The sequence below is a fragment of the Bos mutus genome, chromosome 1 (genome assembly GCF_027580195.1).
Source record: "Bos mutus isolate GX-2022 chromosome 1, NWIPB_WYAK_1.1, whole genome shotgun sequence".
NCBI classification, from domain to species: domain Eukaryota; kingdom Metazoa; phylum Chordata; class Mammalia; order Artiodactyla; family Bovidae; genus Bos; species Bos mutus.
The window spans coordinates 36,322,694-36,342,269 of record NC_091617.1 but is presented as its reverse complement, the minus strand read 5'-3'; the positions used below and the strand labels follow the sequence as shown (position 1 = coordinate 36,342,269).

General features: G+C 36.8%; 1 protein-coding gene across 2 annotated transcripts in view; it reads right to left on the bottom strand.

Moving 5' to 3' along the window:
- EPHA3 (EPH receptor A3) overlaps window positions 1-19,576 on the bottom strand; it is a 418,391-nt gene that overhangs the window by 134,721 nt on the left and 264,094 nt on the right. For both annotated transcript variants that reach the window (XM_005892972.2, XM_005892973.2), the window contains exons 4-5: window positions 6,308-6,463; window positions 5,288-5,623 (exon numbers count right to left, since the gene is read on the bottom strand). In XM_005892972.2, the coding sequence (XP_005893034.1) occupies window positions 5,288-5,623; window positions 6,308-6,463 (492 nt within the window). The remainder of the gene's footprint in view (window positions 1-5,287; window positions 5,624-6,307; window positions 6,464-19,576) is intronic.

Here is a 19,576-nt window from a genome sequence, read left to right as displayed (position 1 = left end):
TTAGAAAAGCCAGTACGTTACCATTTAATTTTCCCTTTTAAATTTTATGGTCTTAGTAAGTTAGGTAGCGTAAGGCGAAAAACACACTCCTGTGTGTCTCTTCCACACAATACTTCACTTGTGGTCACCGAATGTGTGGGGATTTTCTCCACACCAAGCAATCTTGCAACACCAGTTGGGTGTCCTACGATTTAATTCAATTCTGACACTAAATACCTGGAGTTTGCATCAGATCTCACAGGTTAAGGGCTTTAGTCCCACAAGACCTCCCCAAACCCCCTTTCAGATACTAATCTCAAGTCTAAGTTTTATTGTGCTTTTGGCCCACCAGGTATAAATCAGAGGCTTCCATGACCCGCTATTAATGTTCAATTAATTTACTAGAGCAGCTCACAGAACTTAGAAAAACATTTTACCTACTATACTTTATTACATAAAAGAATGCAACTTGGGAACCACCAGATGAAGAGATGAACAGGGCAAGGTACTGAATTTCAAAATTCAGGGAACAAGGCAGAGAATTTCAAAATTTTCTCCAGACACATTACTTAACAACATATCTACCCAGAAACTCTCTGAATCGTGTCCTTTGAGTTTTTAAGGAGGCTTCATTACACAGGCATGATTGATTACCTAATTGACCAGTGATGACTAAACTCTATCTCTGGCCCTCCCTTGGTCTGTAACAGAGATAAAACCAGTCAATCCTAAAGGAAATCAACCCTGGATATTCATTGGAAGGACTGATGCTGAAGCTCCAATACCTTGGCTACCTGATGCGAAGAGCCAACTTATTGGAAAAGATCTTGCTCCTGGGAAAGATTGAAGGCAAAAGAAGAGGGAGGCAGAGGATGAGATGGTTAGGTAGCATCACCGACTCAATGGATATGAATTTGAACAAACTCCGGGAGATGGTGGAGGACAGAGGAGCCCAGCATGTTACAATTCATAAAATGTGACAGTCCAAAGAGTTGGACATGACCTAGCAACTTAACAACAACAACAAGACTCTCCACCCTCCTCAGAGGCAAAGTTGAGGAGTGGAGTGGCTAAAAGTTCCAATTCTCTAATCACATGGTCAGTTCCCCTGGCAAATAGCCACCATCCTTAGGGGCTTTCCAAAGTGAACTTCCACACTTCACCTTATTAAGGTAAACTCAACTATGACTGAAAGGGGTTTTTAATGTATAACAAAATACCCTTTATTGCTCTTATCATTTAGGAAATTCCCTGAGTTTTAGGAGTTCTGTGCCACAAGTTGGGACCAAGACCAAATATATATTTCTTGCTATAAATCACAATGATTCAGAGGGAAAATCATCTGTGTAGAATGAGGGAGTGAGGGATAAGATTAAACTTGGGGAAGAGTGGAGATGATAAAGAAGATCTGTTGCATAATACCCCTGAAAAACTCTGTGATAAATGACTGAGAAGCAAAGACTAAGTTTATTGTAGGTGGCACAGGTTATGGCAGATTTTCCTAGGAAAGTCCCCCTCTGTCTCAAAGACAGCATTTCTTTTTGTAGCTATATGGCATGAATTATAGAATGACAGAAAGAACATGAGAATGAAGTTGAAACTGGAGTTGGATTTGGGAGCCTTAAGTAGAAGTTTGACAACTTGATTAAAAAATTGAAAAAGCTCCTTGGATCTCAGTTTTTACAAAATGGGGGTAAGGTGGATCTCAAAACTTGAAAGCCAGTATATTCTCTTTAGTGTCCCCTCTTCTTGTCTGAGATTGTTACATGCTATAGGATAGTGGGGAACAGGCAGGTTCTATGATGCAAGTTGAGAATAAACAGACAAATATTCCACTAGTAGAATGACTTTTCCAGAACTGAAAGGTAAATATACTCATTCAAAGAAGTAAACAAGAAGTAGCATTTTACCCCAAGATATAACTTTACAGGTTTTTGTTCCGCAATCTGCAGTTCTTTCTGTATGTGTTTGAGTGATGGATTCACGGATATAATCTTTATGTAGAGACCACGCTTTTTATCTCACTGACATACTTTGTGAAAGTATTAAGAGCTGGGAACTAACATCCGAATTTACAACATAATCCTCTACAATTTAGAAGGTGCCTTATCGTGTGGTCATCACGTGGCATTTACAATGTAATCAAGAGAAAAATCAACAAATTCAATCTCACAAACTAAATTAAAAGGGACACATTCATGTTTCCCCTTTATAGCCATGTCAGAGATAGAGAGGATAGGAGGAATTTAAACACCAGACATCATAGCTGTCATAGCCATATCTTTCTAGAGTTAGGGAGCTCATTTCTCAAGGCTACAAGTCCATTAACCTTCACAAGAGCAAAAATAAAGCAAAACAATGAAACACTCTGGAGAACTGGCATTGCTTCTAATCTTGCTTATATATCTCACCGTAGGGATTTAAAGATGGAACAAAGACCTCTTCTTCCCCAGGCACAAAAATGACACAGACTCCCTGAAATAAATATACAAAATGCCTCATGGTACATATTGTAGACATATTTGTGATTTTTCTGAAAAATGAGAGTGGGGTTAGGAAAAGTAACTGATATCATTCCTGTTGAATCTTTGTCTTACCCAGTGATTTGTAACTGGGAGGGCCAAAGTATCAACCCCATTTATTTTTTAAAGTCTTGGTCTTCCCTTGGTTGCCACTTTACCTAGATTCATTCACTGTATATATCTGGAACTATTCGTTTCCTGATAAACGCATTGTCAGGAAGCCAGAGGTCAATGATAAGATAGGAAGCAAGGAGAGCTTGCTTGTTTTTATACATTTCTGTTTGACTTGGGAGATAATTATAACGCAGATTGATGCTCCTATTTTAAACAAGGTAGTAAATCAGAGTAAAATATGGGATTCAGGAAAGCCATTTGCCACATAATTATAATTTCTTAAAATTCCTGCATTCATTGAATATGAGAAGCTGTAATCATGTGATACATAGCAACAACATTACTCATCTTTTTTTTTTTTCTCTCATGGAAGACAGTTAAATAAACTTAAGTTACAGTCTTTAAATATTATTAGTTACAAAGTTTAAATATCATTAACTGAAGCAAAACAAGAGCATATGTTGCTTGATCTGAGATCTATGTTCTAGTGGGAGAGATTACAGATTCAGTAAGGAAGATTAAAATAATGATTAAGTGTACTTCACTAAAAAGTCATATCTTTTCCACAAATAAACTTTATTTATCACCACGAGACAAATAGTATTATAAGAATTCCATCAATATAGGAGAACAGAAAAAATGTAGGAACAAAAGAGGGGTTTAGAATCAGAAAGAGACACATTTAAGCATGGACTCTGCCAAGGGTTATATTCAGAACACCTATCAACTGGCATGGCAGGGACATGGAGCCTTCAAGTTGGAAGAATTCCAGCACGGGGATCTAAAGACCCCTGTGATGCAAGGATTTATCATTTTGGTTGCTGCATTAAGGGAGAGAAAGAAGGGGGACTGAGGTACTGATATAGAAATGCCTCTAATGCCAAGATTTATCCCTTCATTGCTAGATTATGGGGGAAGAAAAGGGGGACCTTATATATTGGGTTTAGGGGCCTTCTCAGGGTACTTGAGGAATTAACAAGTACAGTACATTTCTATGCTCACCTACAGAAGTAACTGTACTTGCTTTTAACCAGTGTGGAAATAAGTACACAATTTTACCCACCAGCAAAATCATACTCGTGCATACTTGCTGGATATTAATCCTGATGATATACTACTTTTGTACTTTGGTAGTTTAACTAAATTCCCTGAGTCAGACAAGTGAAAGAAAGTGATGAGTTCCCCGGCTAGTTATCTGGCTGCTCTAAGACCTCTTCTAGCTGATAAAATGTAGTCATCTTTCCTTTCCCTTTCCTTCTGACATTCAGTATTCATATCTTCAAAGCAAAGAACAAATCTTTCTTGAGAGCTGGGGGACTTCCATAATTTAAACCAAATGCAGAAAAGAAGCTGAGTTTACATTCAATCCTAACTTCCAGCTCAGGGAGAGCGCCCCTGGGAGCAGACATGAGGGTCTGTAGTTCTGGTTGAAGCATCATCAGAGTGCCACCCTTTTTCTTCCTTTTCCCCCTTTTTGGCTCTGGTGTTTCTTTGTTTGCATAAAAATTATACAATAATACCTCCGAATTGAATTGCTTGAAATGTATCTCTAATTATGTTATCTTATAGCAACAGTTATGCATGATAAATATCTATCAGGTTAATTTTGCACAAGCTTTGTTGATTTCATTTTATTCATTCATCCTAGTTATCATCTTTGAAAAATGATTGCCTTGTTTTAAAGGGATATCACTGGTAAGTCTCTGTATACTCTACAAAGTGTATCTCTTCTATATGTTTCAGAGAATCGCAACTAAAACCCCATCAACAGTTCTGGACACCAAACTATTAAAAAAAACATAATAAATAAAATCACAAAAAGAAGATTTAAAGAGTGATCGAAGATTAAGAGTAAATTTACAGGATTTACTAACTGTAAATAAAAGAGAAATGTTGTGAATGTAAGGAAAAAGTGAGACCTCTGTGTGCTTAATTTTTCCATTCTACATTAAAGGCCTTTTGCTTACGATCGGGCAGTATAGCTTTTCTTTTTGATTAGGAAAAGAATGTCAGAGGAAAATATAGTTGGTGAAATCACCAAGAAAATGTATACCTGGAAATTTTTTATATCAGTGATTAAAATTGTTTTCTAGCAAGATCTCTTTTTAAAAGTTTCTCCTCAAATTCCATATTTTTAATTTTAAGATACAAATTGTGCCTATTAAATAAAATGGATTTATTTTCTTCTTTTTAATTAATCAGAGAGTTTTAACTGTCTGAGCTATACTACTCAGAGATTCTGGGAAGCATAAAATAACTGATCAACTATACACAGATCTGATAAAATTATAACTAAGGTAAAGATATTTATAGCTATAAATATCCTGTATATGCTTTTCTAAGCTTGAGCCAATGTTCTGTTTAATTCTTGAAAATATGGAAATGTTGCAAGGAGCCACACAAGTACTATCTCCAGAGCCCCAAATATTTAAAAAGCTTTCAAAGTGTTAAGCGGTGGATTATACTAGTTTAAAATTATCTAACAAATGTGATTTATTTTCACTTTGAAGAATGAAATTGAGCTAGTTAATGTACCATAACTGTCCAAAAGTGGTAGAAGAGAATATCCTTTTCACATTTTTTTTTCGCCTGCCCTTTCTTCCACTCTTTTCTGTTGAAACTGTTACTTGGCTCTGAGATGGCAAAAGAGGGAGCGCCCAGCATGTACTCACCAGCCTGGTTAGTTGTGATGCTGACTGCAGCAAACTGTCTGGGTGGTGAGCTCAGCTCTGACACCCCGTTAACGGCATCGATCTCAAAGGTGTAGTTAGTGTGTGCCAGGAGGTCTGTCACTGTCACCGTGGTGTTGGTGAGCCCAAACTGCCGAGGGAGGAAGCGGACATTTGGACTGCACGGCTCACACTGTTTGACATTCCACCCACATTTTTTACATATGATGTTGAAGGTAACATCTTTCCGGCCTCCTGTGTCCAGGGGCCAACTCCAGTCCAGGATAACCGAGGTCTCGTTTATATTAGATATCACATTTCTCGGTGCAGACGGAGGTCCTGCAAAGTAGTTCAACAAAGATTAATGAGCCTCACATTGGTTTTCTACTACAAGGGAAATAGATAATTTATAATGGAACTGAAAGAGGTAAATAACCATCTTGTCTTTTATTTTATACTTTTAATTCGTCCTTAGAGGATCCAGGAGATTATAGACACATGGATTCCAGAGGACTGTCCTCCCCAGTCTATGAATGGGGGAGTTTGGACTCCAGGTTGAAGATGCATTCACAAAGTCCAAGGAAGGAATCTACCACTAAATTCAATGCCCTTGTGAATAGTTATGAAAACCTTAGTATTAGTTTTATAAATCTTAGTTCTTTTTCCCTGTGACCTATGACCAACACATAACAAGAGGGAATAGAAAAGTAAAAACACAAATCCCATGCCTATAACCTCCCCTACCCTATCAAAATAATGCAAGATCTAAAACAAGATATAGATTTTTTTTTTTCTTTCTAGGGGTCCTGTTGTAGAAAGTGATTTAAAAACGAATTCATTCTGTGTGATAAATGTTGCATTTGCGGTGAGCCAAGCATGGAGAGTGAAGCAGAGAAAGCTTTTAATTTGCACATGGACAACAGAAGGAAATGGGCCAAATGCTAAAAACAAAAAATACAATAACAAGAAGAAAAAAGTAAATAAAGCAAACATGGAGGCATGGGTTGCAGCAAAACTACTCACGGGTACAAGCCATGGATGGAGGGTCTTTGTCTGCTCGGAAGTAATTATTTTCACACCTGCAGTTCACTGAACCGTCTTCGTGAGTAGAACTGTGAGGTGGACACTTAGCACACTTCATATTACCATCTGAAGCCTTGTAGAAACCTGGTTGACAAGCTACAAACAAAATGACTCTTTTAAAATTCTGTGATAAATTGGAAAGTGTATCCTTGAAAATACATCAAACAGATTTCAGGAGGCTAGGGCATGCATTTATCATGAATAAAATCCATTTTTTTTTCCTCCCAGAAATCACAGAAGCAAATAATGTGGCCCAATATAGTTTCTCCATGTATATGTTTGTATTTGCACCAAGTGTTAAGGGGGTGAAAAAAACCCACAAGAGTTAGATTATTTTGGCACTAGAGTGGGATGAAATTTCCAGTTCATGTTTTCACAGCTTTACTTGGCATTGGACCATTTGTGGAGAAAATAAAGCAAAGCCATGTCATCATGCAGCCATTTCCTTTTTAAACATGATGCAATGTGCACAGTCTCTGCTCTGCAGCTAGCACTGCATTACATACCCACTTGTTTTCTAATCAGTTTATGTGTAAACAATTTTCTTCTCATGAATTGTAAACTGAAGAAAGAAATCATGGCTTGTCTATATTTTAAGGTTCTTTATATATGGATCTCCTGAGCAATGACATTTTTGTTCTCTCTTGACAGTGTCATTCCTTAACTTCTCTGGTAATGGCCTAAGATAAAGATTTTAATATATTTCCTTATTTGTATCTCAAATACATAGAGAGGTATAATTTCTATTTAAACTAATATACATGTGAGTATTTACTAGATTAAAGCTTTTTAAAATAATCATGTTATCTTTCTTCCTGGTAGTATCTCTGAATGATGTGTCTTTCTTTCTTTCTTTTTTTTTTTAGTTCAATGAATTGGTTACCAGATATTGATTTCAGCTGCCCATTTAGAATTCACCATCTATTTACAACTTTTACAGAAATGTCTCCATTATAGTATTTTCATTTAATCTGATATAAAATTTAAAATGTACTGTTTCATTTGGTCCATTTTCATAATTACAGTGAGAACTGAAATCATAGCGAAAATCCTAACAAAAATCCTTGACATTTCTTTGAATAAGAAATTCAGGATCTTTAGCTTTAATTTCTTCTAGATTATCTTTGGAAGCCAGTAATTTCTTAAGTCTCTAAAACTCAATTTCAAAGCTACACTGAGATTTGATGGCTTAAAGCACTTAGAGAATAGACCCTATAGACTATCATTATGATTGAATTCCAAATTGTTAATATCAACTTTATATTGTGAATAAGAGGTTATTTACATTTAAATAAAACCTGTAAGAATAAATCTTAAGTTTTATAATCACTAAATGCATATCGAAAGATAACACACTGTATAATAGTGTATCTTCCTATTGAACACTTCTTGGGAGATAGCACTGCTGAGGAAAATACATTGACAAGGCAAAAAATTAGATTAGCTTAAAATAATAGTCCTTGGGTAGAGAAAATCCCCTGGAGAGGAAATGGCAACCTACTCCAGTATTCTTGCTTGGAGAATCCCATGGACAGAGGAGCCTGGCCGGCTACAGTCCATGGGGTCAGACATGACTTACCAATTAAACAACAAACAACAAAATGACAGTAATCATTAATCTAGTGTTACTGATTTCAAATTCCTACTAAGAATGGCTGCTCTAGGATCATATTACATTAAATTGAATAACTTTTGGTTCTATATTGAGAGCCACTCAAATTCTATTACCCTAACCAAACTTGAGTATGTGAAGTGAAAGTTGCTCAGTTGTGTCCAATTCTCCAGGCCAGAATACTGGAGTGGGTAGCCTTTCCCTTCTCCAGGGGATCTTCCCAACCCAGGGATCAAACCCAGGTCTCCCACATTGCAGGCAGATTCTTTACCAGCTGAACCACAAAAGAAGCCTTAACCAAACTTAGATTAGGATTTTAAACTTTGAACATTGTCCTTAAACACTGATTAGGAAGGTCCCCGCATATCTCGTGTCATATTGCCTCAGGGGGAAATGATACAAAGTCTAAACAAATTATGCATTTAACTTCTGGTTTCAATTTAGCTCATCACTGAGTGCCTTTTAATTTGCAAGAGGGCATTGCTGAGTCTCTAAAAGATTAAGTTGCAGTGTTCCAAGGTACTTTGTTATTTTGTTTGCTTGTAAATTTATCTCTTTGTTTTTGTTTGAGTCTTTTATGATTTTTACAACATTTAGCATAAAGGTATTCACTAAACACTCAATCATTTTTTGTTAATATTATAAATGGCTATGTATATGATACTTAAAGAAAAGACAAGACAGTCATATAATCACTTGTTAGCTATAGCACCACAACACAGAATTTCTGGTAGTATTGAAAGTAGCTAGTTATTAAGCCTGAAAGTTAAGAATATAACTTGAGCTAATAACCAGACTTGATCTAATTTTGAGTAAATAATAACCTTGGAGATGAGAACAGTAAAAGTAGGGTAGGTAATATGTGTTAGTTGCTCAGTCACGTCTGACTCTTTGTGATCCCATGGACTGTAACCCACCTGGTTCCTCTGTCCATGGAATTCTCCAGGCAAGAATCCTGGACTGGGGTGCCATTCCTTTGTCCAGGGGATATTCCCACCCCAGGGATGAAACCTAGGACTCCTGAATTGCAGGTAGATGCTTTACCATCTGAGCCAATGCAGTTCAATAAATATCTGTCAGTCATCAACTTTTGTTCAGGCTCCTTCTTAGTCTTGAAGATATTAATATCCCTAATTTTGTCCATCCCCAAAATGCCTTTGCTATGTGAACGCAGGTAACAGATATTTACAGAACACAGGCCACCTGGAACAAGTATTTCATTCTGATTGAGCTGTTGGAAGAAATACACAGGAGAAATCCTATTTGAGAAAGATTATGAAAAGACAGTAGGAGTTGGTCTATAAGTAGCATGATTAAATACACAAATGGGTCAACATGAAAAGATAAACTCTTAAGTAGAGGAGCATGGTGGGCACTGTTGGTTAGGTACTCAGTATCCCGATTCTTTTTCTGCTTGTAAATAGAATCCTGATTTTGTTCAGAACTGCATTCTGCCAAGTACTCCCTAACTCAGATTTCATTGCAAATTGGAGTGGATGGCCAAAGTTATGGCCAAAGAGATGGCTAAAGAGATACAAACAGAAATCTAAAGAAATTTTCAGTTTCTTTTCTAGCAAGATGATTCAGATACACTGAAACCACTCAATCTACATTATTCTAATTTTGATTACGGGCATAATGGTTACAGTAGACACTAAGTTATAGGCCAAGAAACTTAGGGAGATGTATACACTGCTTTTGCCGACCAAGCAAGCACCAATTCAAGATTTCTTATAATGTCTGAAAAGTAACACCCTGTTTGTTGTCACTATGGTCAAGTTTTCTTTTTCTTGCAGCAGAAAGCATTTGTAAATGATAAAAAAGACAAAGAGAATTCAGTTGAGATGTATTAATTACACAGAATCATAGCTTGCTACTACTGCTGCTAAGTCGCTTCAGTCATGTCCCACTCTGTGTGACCCCATGGATGGCAGCCCACCAGGCTCCCCCAACCCTCACTGGAGTGGGTTGCCATTTCCTTCTCCAATGCATGAAAGTGAAAAGTGAAAATGAAGTCGCTCAGTCATGTCTGATTCTTAACGACCCCATGGACTGCAGCCTACCAGGCTCCTCCTTCCATGGGATTTTCCAGGCAAGAGTACTGGAGTAGGGTGCCATTGCCTTCTCTGGAATCATAGCTTAATGGAACTAAAAAGATCCTAAGAAAGCACAATGGTCAGTCTCTGTGTTTTACATCTGAAAATCCAGGATATTTGGTGGTACAGTAAGGAACAGACTCTACTCTGCATCTTCTGGAACTTGGTAGCTATCTGGATTTAATAGGTGATAGGACTTAATCATCTATTTACAGGTATTCATTGAATGATAACTCTATCCTGAGTACAAAGATAGGTTCTACAGTAACAACCTAAATGTAGACACTTTTTCTCTTTATGAAGAACTTTCAAATGTACCATCTCAATTGAATCACACAACATTTCTATTGAAATAATCAAGGTAGATATTAATCTTGTTTTACAGAATAAACAAATGAAGCACAAACAGAAATAATAGCATGCCCAAAATATAAAAGAAATTCAATGATAGTTTGAACAAGCAAGAGAAATCTGCTTTTAATTTTATGTAAATCATTCATTAAAGCAAATTATTTTCTGATCAATTTAGGCTTGGTGGTATGACATTGGAGAACAGTCATCTAAAAAATATAATGCAAAACATTTAGTTAAACAAGTGCAAGTCTTTTGTCATATAGTGTTAGTAAGACCTCATTTCAGAAAGGCTGATGTTCTCTTGTTCTCCAGGATTTTCTATCTAATTGAAGTGTAACATTACTATGGGCAGATGAGCAATTGTGCTTTTGATGAAAGGGCAGATGTTGACTGCCAACTTTAAGAACATGGTGATCCACAACATGTGGGAGGCATACAATTAAATTTTCCTTTTCTTGATACAAACAGAATCTCTAAATCCTTCACTCAGGTTGTTCAGCAAATTTGAGAGTGTGACTGAAAAGTTTATGTTCACTAATAAAATTATTATACTGGTAAGAACCATTATCTTTAAATATATAAGGGAAAATTCTTTATATAATATACTTATTTCAAACTTTTTCCCTCCCTTGTAATAAATCAACTTGTGCTTGAATACCAATCCTTCTAACAAACCTTCTTCATTCTTAAATCCTCATGGAAAAATTTGAAATGACCTCTAAAGGGGATGAATACTTATGTTTTATTATCTTTGCTTATGGTAGGGAAAACAATGATAGTAATTTAAAAGTATCTCCTTCTCTTCCTTGAATGTAAAATTGATGTGCACATTTCTCCCATTATGTATTACTTTAGAAACTGGAAGGTTCAGTATTCAAAAAAATAAAACCCAGGTAAGAAGTGGTGGTGATAGTTGTGGTTTAGTCACTAAGTTTTGTCTGATTCTTTGCAACCCCACAGACTGTAGCTCGCTAGGCTCCTCTGTCCATGGGATTTCCGAAGCAAGAATACAGGAGTGGGTTGCCATTTCCTTCTCCAGGGGATCTTCCTAATCCAGGAAAGAACCTGTGTCTATTGCATTGCAGGTGGATTCCTTACCACTGAGCCACCACGTAGAAATAAGAAGTGGAAAGAAGAAAGTAGATATGTTAATGTGTTTTATTTACCTTTCTTATTTAAAGGATATCTTGGTCAACTTATTATGTAACATCAAAGAACAGAGTACACACACTAATGGTAAATTAATGGTAAAAAATTAATATGAATTCAGATTTATCCAACTTTAAGTTTTAAATTTAAAAAAGTAAAAAATAAAAACTTCTGTGGTATAGTTAAGGCCTTCTCTGTGTTGGCCAGCTACTAAAGTAACACTTAACCGAAGTGGAAATACACATATTCAAAGCCTGCTGCCAAAATGACAGAAACCTGATTTACATTTTTCCTCAGATAACCCAGTAGTGCATGTTCTTGTTAGGCAAACATGGGTAAAATTATTCATAGATTTCTGCCTCAGGGTAGTAAAACACCAAAGAGTGATTAAACAGTGTAAGATCTTTTAAGTTGAGGCAAACTGCTGACCTTCTTTTTTTCCTATCCCAAAGATGTTTGATCTCCTTGTTGTAACGGAAATTTTTGAACTAGGTAATTGTGGGCAGGAACCCTTGGCTTTGATGAAGCAAAGTAGGATGATCCATGAAACTAAATTAATCATTAAAAATGGAAGGTAGCACCTCCTCAAATCCTACTGGATATCATGATGGATTTACCAGGAATCAGACTTGTTCACATAATGTTTGGATTTCATTTATTCACACTCTAAAAACAAACATGTATTGATCTCCTAAGATGACCTAGACACTCTATTGTGTCCAGTCACAGTGATAAAATTCACAATCCTGGCTTTAAAAGGAGACCTATTAATTCCACGTGACACTATTGTTTTAGAAACAGGTCTTCTCACTTGAGAATTAGAGTGTAAGTGCTAAGACACTTTGCAACACAACATTTTTAAGTTATTTTCACCAAGAAACTCCCTGATTTTATGCCTTTATATCCCAACACTTCAAGGTCTTTTCAGCAATCTTTCAGTAAGACCACTAGACTGGGAAAGAGGAAATGTAGGTTTTAATCTAGTCTTTTGTTTTCAATAGGTATTATCTCAAAGTTACCAACCAGGTGTCTCCAATTTTGATGAGGTAATTGGGATGGTCACTTCCTCTTCTAAAATAAGTTGGAAATTCCATCTTTAGTAATTTATTATCTGTTCCCATGTTAGACTCTGAGCAATATGTAGACAAGAGTGATTTACTACTCATTTTAAATGCCCAGTGTCTAGTGTATTGCCTATCTAGCTAGCATATAGCTGTATACATATAGTATATACATATAGCTGTATACGCATAGCTGTATACATATAGCGTATAGTGTCTAGCTAGTGTATAGCTGTTGGTGAAATGCATTTTTAAGTAAATAATTAACTTGCAAACAATTGTCCTCTCTGGACTTAAATTTCTTTAATTATCAAATTATGGGTGTTAACTATCTTCTAAAACCTCTTCAGGTGAGACACTTTACAAGGTTAATACTTCACATACCAAAATTTGTAGGATTCCTAGAACTTCCCAGGTAGAAAAAAAAAAAATAGAAAAAAGTGAAAGAGTTAATTCTTAGGTAGGTTAATAAGGATTCTGGGGCCCTCAAGGAGGGCCTGGAACGGGTCCCGGGCCGAGGGGTCTAGGGCTCTCTAGGAGGAGAAAAGGACAAACTCTTTTTCTACATTGCTTTGTCTTCGTCACATAAGAAGTTTTTTCTTAAACTCTGAGTTGTTATAACAGTCTTTAAGACTAACTTTCTTTAAGCCCAGACTAATGATTAGGCAACAAAACAACCAACTTGCTCAAGGGTATGTTTTTCTTTAAGCTCTGTTCAGTTCAATTGCTCAGTTGTGTCAAACTCTGTGCGACCCCATAGATTTCAGCACACCAGGCTTCCCTGTCCATCACCAACTCACAGAGCTTACTAAAACTCATGTCCATTGAATCGGAGATACCACCCAACCATCTCATCCTGTCATCCCCTTCTGCTGCCTTCAATCTTTCCCAGTATCAGAGTCTTTACCAATGAGTCAGTTCTTCCCATAAGATGGCCAAAGTATTGGACTTTCAGCTTCAGCAACAGTCCTTCCAGTGAATATTCAGGACTGATTTCCTTTAGGATTGACTGGTTGGATTTCCATGCAGTCCAAGAGACTCTCAAGAATCTTCTCTAACACGACAGTTCAAAAGCATCAATTCTTTGGGGCTCTGCTTTCTTTATAGTCTAACTCTTGCATCTATACACGACTAGTGGAAAAACTAGCTTTAACTAGATGGACCTTTGTTGGCAAAGTAATGTCTCTGCTTTATAATATGCTGTATAGGTTGGCCATAGCTTTTCTTCCAAGGAGCAGAGCGAGCAAGCATCTTTTAATTTCATGGCTGCAGTCACCATCTGCAGTGATTTGGGAACCCCCCAAAATAATCTTTGTCACTGTTTCCATTGTTTCCCAGTCTATTTGTCATAAAGTGATGGGATCAGATGCCATGATCTTAGTTGTCTTTTCGAATCCTGTGGCCACTGCTGAGTTTTCCAAATTTGCTGGCATATTGAGTGCAGCATGTTCACAGAATCATATTTTAGGATTTAAAATATGTCAACTGAAATTCCATCACCTCCACTAGCTTTGTTCATAGTTATGCTTCTTAAGGCCCATTTGACTTTGGACTGCAGGATGTCTGGCTCTAGGTTAGTGATCACACCATTGTGATTATCTGGGTCATTAAGATCTTTTTTGTACAGTTCTTCTGTGTATTCTTGCCACCTCTTAATATCTTCTGCTTCTGTCAGGTCCATACTGTTCCTGTTCTTTATCGTGCCCATCTTTTCATAAAAATTTCCCTTGGTATCTCTGATTTTCTTGAAGAGATCTCTAGTCTTTCCCATTCTACTATTTTCCTCTATTTCTTTGCATTGTTCACTGAGGAAGGCTTTCTTATCTCTCCTTGCTTTTCTTTGGTTGCATTCAAATGGGTACATCTTTTCTTTTCTCCTTTGCCTATGGCTTCTTTTCTTAGTTGTTTGTTAGGCCTTCTCAGACAACCATTTTGCCTTTTTGCATTTCTTTTTCTTGAGTATGGTCTTTATCACTGCTTCTTGTACAATGTCATGAATCTCCATCCATGGTTCTTCATGCACTATATCAGATCTAATCCCTTGAATCTTTTTGTTACTTCCACTGTATAATTATAAGGGATTTGATTTAGGTCATACCTGAATGGTCTAGTGGTTTTCCCTACTTTCTTCAATTTAAGTCTGAATTTGGCAATAAGGAGTTCATGATCTGAGCCTCAGTTAGCTCCCAGTCTTGTTTTTTTCTGACTCTATAGAGCTTCCCCATCTTTGGCTGCAAAGAATATAATCAATATGATTTTGGTATTGACCACCTGGTGATGTCCATGTGTAGAGTCTTCTCGTGTGTTGTTAGAAGAGGGTGTTTGCTATGACCAGTGTGTTCCTTGGCAAAACTCCTATTAGCCTTTGCCCTGCTTCATTTTGTAGTCCAAGGCCAAATTTGCCTGTTAATCCAGGTATTTCTTGACTTCCTACTTTTGCATTCCAGTCCCCTATGATTAAAAGGACATCTTTTGGGGTGTTAGTTCTAGAAGGTCTTGTAGGTCTTCATAGCACCTTTCAACTTCAGCTTCTTCAGCGTTACTGGTTAGGGCATAGACTTGCATTACTGTGATATTGAATGGTTTACCTTGGAAACGAACAAAGATCATTCTGTTGTTTTTGAGATTGCATCCAAGTACTGCATTGTGGACTCTCGTTTAAGCTCTGTACTAATGATTATATAATAACAATGCATCTTGCTACAGGACATGTTTCTCTTTCTTAACAAGAACCTTCTGACTAGTCTCACTCATCTCACATGCTAGTAAAGTAATGCTCAAAATTCTCCAAGCCAGGCTTCAACAGTATATGACCTGTGAACTTCCAGATGTTCAAGCTTGTTTTAGAAAAGGCAGAGGAACCAACGATCAAATTGCCAACATCTGCTGGATCATCTAAAAAGCAAGAGAGTTCCAGAAAAACATCTATTTCTGCTTTATTGACTATACCAAAGCCTTTGACTGTGTGGATCACCACAAACTGTGGAAAATTCTGAAAGAGAATGGGAGTATCACAACACCTGACCTTCCTCCTGAGAAATCTGTATGCAGGTCAGGAAGCAACAGTTAGAACTGGACATGGAACAGCAGACTGGTTCCAAATAAGGAAAGGAGTATCTCAAGGCTGTATATTGTCACCCTGCTTGTTTAAGTTATATGCAGAGTATATTATGGGAAGTGCTGGGCTGAAGGAAGCACAAGTTGGGATCAAGAGTGCCAGGAGAAATATAAATAACCTCAGATATGCAGATGATGCCATCCTTATGGCAGAAAGCAAAGAAGAACTAAAGAGTCTCTTGATGAAAGTGAAAGAGGAGAGTGAAAAAGTTGGCTTAAAGCTCAACATTCTGAAAACTAAGATCATGGCATCTGTTTCCATCACTTCATGGCAAATAGATGGGGAAACAGTGACAGACTTTATTTTTGGGGGCTCCAAAATCACTGCAGATGGTCACTGTAGCCCTGAAATTAAAAGACGCTTATACCTTGGAAGAAAAATTATGACCAACCTAGACAGCATATTAAAAAGCAGAGACATTACTTTGGAAACAAGTGTCCATCTAGTAAGGCTATGATTTTTCCAGTAGTTATGTGTGGTTGTGAGAGTTGGACCATAAAGAAAGTTGAGCACTGAAGAATTGATGCTTTTGAACTGCAGTGTTGGAGAAGACTCTTGAGAGTCCCTTGGACTCCAAGGAGATCCAACCAGTCTATCCTAAAGGACATCAGTCCTGAATATTCACTGGAAGGACTAAAGTTGAAGCTAAAGCTCCACTCCTTTGGCCACCTGATGCAAAGGAGTGACTCATTTGAAAAGACCCTGATGCTGGCAAAGATTGAAGGCGGAAGGAGAAGGGAATGACAGAGGGTGAGATGGTTGGATGGGATTACCGATTCAATGGACATGAGTTTGAGTGAACTCCAGGAGTTGGTGATGGACAGGAAGGCCTGGCGTGTTGCAGTTCATGGGGTTGCAAAGAGTGGGACACAACTGAGCGACTGAAATGAACTGAACTGATTAATCTTTTCTTGAAACATATGTTGTGGGAATGGGTCTGATAAGACCTTTCTATTGTCAGTTCTAATCTTGTTAATTTAAGATGTATATTGTGAGTGGGTCTGGTAAAATTATGTAAGTTCTTAATTAGACTAGCCAGTGGGGCACTCTCCATCCCTCTTCTGATATCTATGTCAGAAGCTCTCTCTGGTCCTTTTCCACTGTAATAAAACTTTTTTCACACAAAAGCTCTGAGTGATTAAGCTTAGTCCCTGATCGGAAAGCTAAATCTTCTATTCAGTCACTATAAGCTTTTTAAAAGTGTTTTCACTTTCATTCCTGCTTTAAGTATTAAAATTAGCTATTGAAATTACAAAATCACATAGGGCAACAAGATATAAAAGATAGAGGTTATTTTCTGATTTAAAAAAATACATTTAAGTCAAGAAATGACAGGTTTTTGCCCTGAAAGTGTTTTACCTGTATCAGAGTATTATGTATTCAAAGCGCATGTGGATTTCATGATTGGATAGATTGAAAGATAAATTCACTACCAAGCAAATAATTCCCTGTTATTATATTTTAATCTTACTCAATAGCATAATAAAACTACATTTCATTATGCTCTTCCTCTTATGTATATTTTAGATTGAGTAGAATATTGAGAAGCTGGGAAATCTTATAGGAATACATTTAAAAATTAAAATATTGATATTAATTATTTTTAATTTTTTAAAATGTAAGAAGATGTGATTTTTTTTCTCTTTTAACAGTAAAGAAAACTAGCATGATACTGAAAATACAGTTTAAAAGAGATATTTTCTTTCTATTTGTCTGCAGTGAGGTTTTATTTTACTTTTTCTTGTTAATCTAGCTTTTAGTTCCTCTATTTTAAGTTCCCAGACAGTGAGAGTAAGCAAGTTTATTTGCCAAGCAAACCCCAAAACTTACTGGAAAAAAAAAAAAAAACCCAGGATGGGCCACAGTTAAACAAAAATGATGTTCTTGCCAAATGCTAATTTTCTATTGAGAAGTACTAAAAATATCAATATAATAATAAAAGGAAGCCAAAATAATACCAATTTGTAATAGATGAATTAGAAATATTTTGGAAATCTGCTGATTCTGTATTTTTAAAGAGGTAACAATAAAAAAGGAACTGAATACTATGGGTCAGTAGTGGGGTAAAATAAACTACCAGCTTTGGAAAAGAATTTTTAAAAAGTGTGAAATAGGGAGTATTATGAGTACTAGCTATACAATGAATAATAATTATTAAAAAAACCTTCCAGATAGAATCTTGGCCTCATTCCCAAAGCACATAGCACACTTTCCCTCTAAGATGTAATTGATGGGTTTGAGTTATGCTGATACAGAGAATGGGTGAAGTTACATAGTGAAAGGAAAACAAATGCATTTAGTAAACCATGGTGGCTACTGTTGAAAGAACGTAGCTTTTCAATTGCAAAGTGAATTTTGTCTGCAGTTGACTAATGTGGTTGACTTTTAAAAGAAAACGTGGTCCTAATTAAGGGTTAAAAGGCTCATTTCAATTTGAATTAACTTTAAATTAAAAAATAAAGCTGTTGGTAAATAGGGTCCTTTTAGTATTCAGACCTGAGCTCTGTACACACAGGACTATATTATCAATTCCCAGCCATAAACACAAACTAATGACCAGAACCAACACTGACTAAACAGATGATTTCCTGGCCTTGCAATTCCAGGCCTGACAGGGTCTATTTGCCAGTACAAGGTCAAAGCAACTGTTTATTCCCAAAATGAGCTGCACTCCACAATCTTACAGGAACTCTATTCTTTGCCATTTGAATAGAGGTACAATGCTTCGAGGCAAGGCGGAGGCATTTCAATACACTGGAAGTGGCTATGTTCAGTCATTAAGCCCTGCAGTGTGCAGCATTTACAAAGTGATCAAGTGTTTCCTTCTTCTGTCCCCTCCACTGTTCAATAATAAAGCCTAAGGCAAAATGCCACCATACCATTAAACACAACAGAATCAATCACAATCTAGTGTGGCTCAGAGATGGCTTAGTAACAAGACTTTATTGTGTTTGTTGTTGTTCCATCAGATTTAGCAAGACAGGTGCCAGTAACACTGAAATATGTCCTAAATGCACGTTCACTACAAACAGAATGCTAGGAGACTCTGGTCCTAAGGGACCTGTGTTTTACCAGCTTTTCAGTTGTCTTCTACTTACAAGGAAGAACTGTGTGCTTTAGGAGGAGCACTAGTTGAGTTTTTTTCTTTCTTGTCAATGCCCAGAGAATGAGACCCATTAATAAAATGTACAAATTCATGGGAATATGTATGTTATGAGCAGGTACATTCTAAACACAGGGAGGGAGGGAGAGGGAAAGAGAGAGAGAGGAGACAGACAGTGACAGAGGCAGAGAATGAAAGAGAAAATCACTTTTATGGGATGTTACTGTGGTGAAAGTAAAATGCACAAATCTATATTCAGGATACATTGAGAGACAGCTTGGAAAAGCTTTTCAGAGTAGTGCCATACATTTTCTTTAGAGCAGAACAGCATTGGAATGTCTAAGAAAACCATTCCTAGGAAAGGACTTTGGAGGAGATAAATCACTTCCTTGTCTAAATAAGCCCTACTATGGATTAGCATTTTCCAGGCTTCATTGAAACTACAGCCAGAGCTTGAAGAGGTCAGCAGTCCAATATCAACCTTTATAAGTCAATTTCAGAAGAACAGAATTGCCATCATAGATCTGTAGTCACCCAGATTAGGAGTTTGAGGTACAAGTCATGAAAACTTTTTGATTCTATTTCCAAAGATCTATTGTACAAGAACGTACATAGAACAACTAAGGCTTCTATATGTTTATCTACACAAAGATATATAAAAAAAATTAAAAAGAATATAATGGCAAATTAGAAAGAACAAACTACTGCAAATTAGA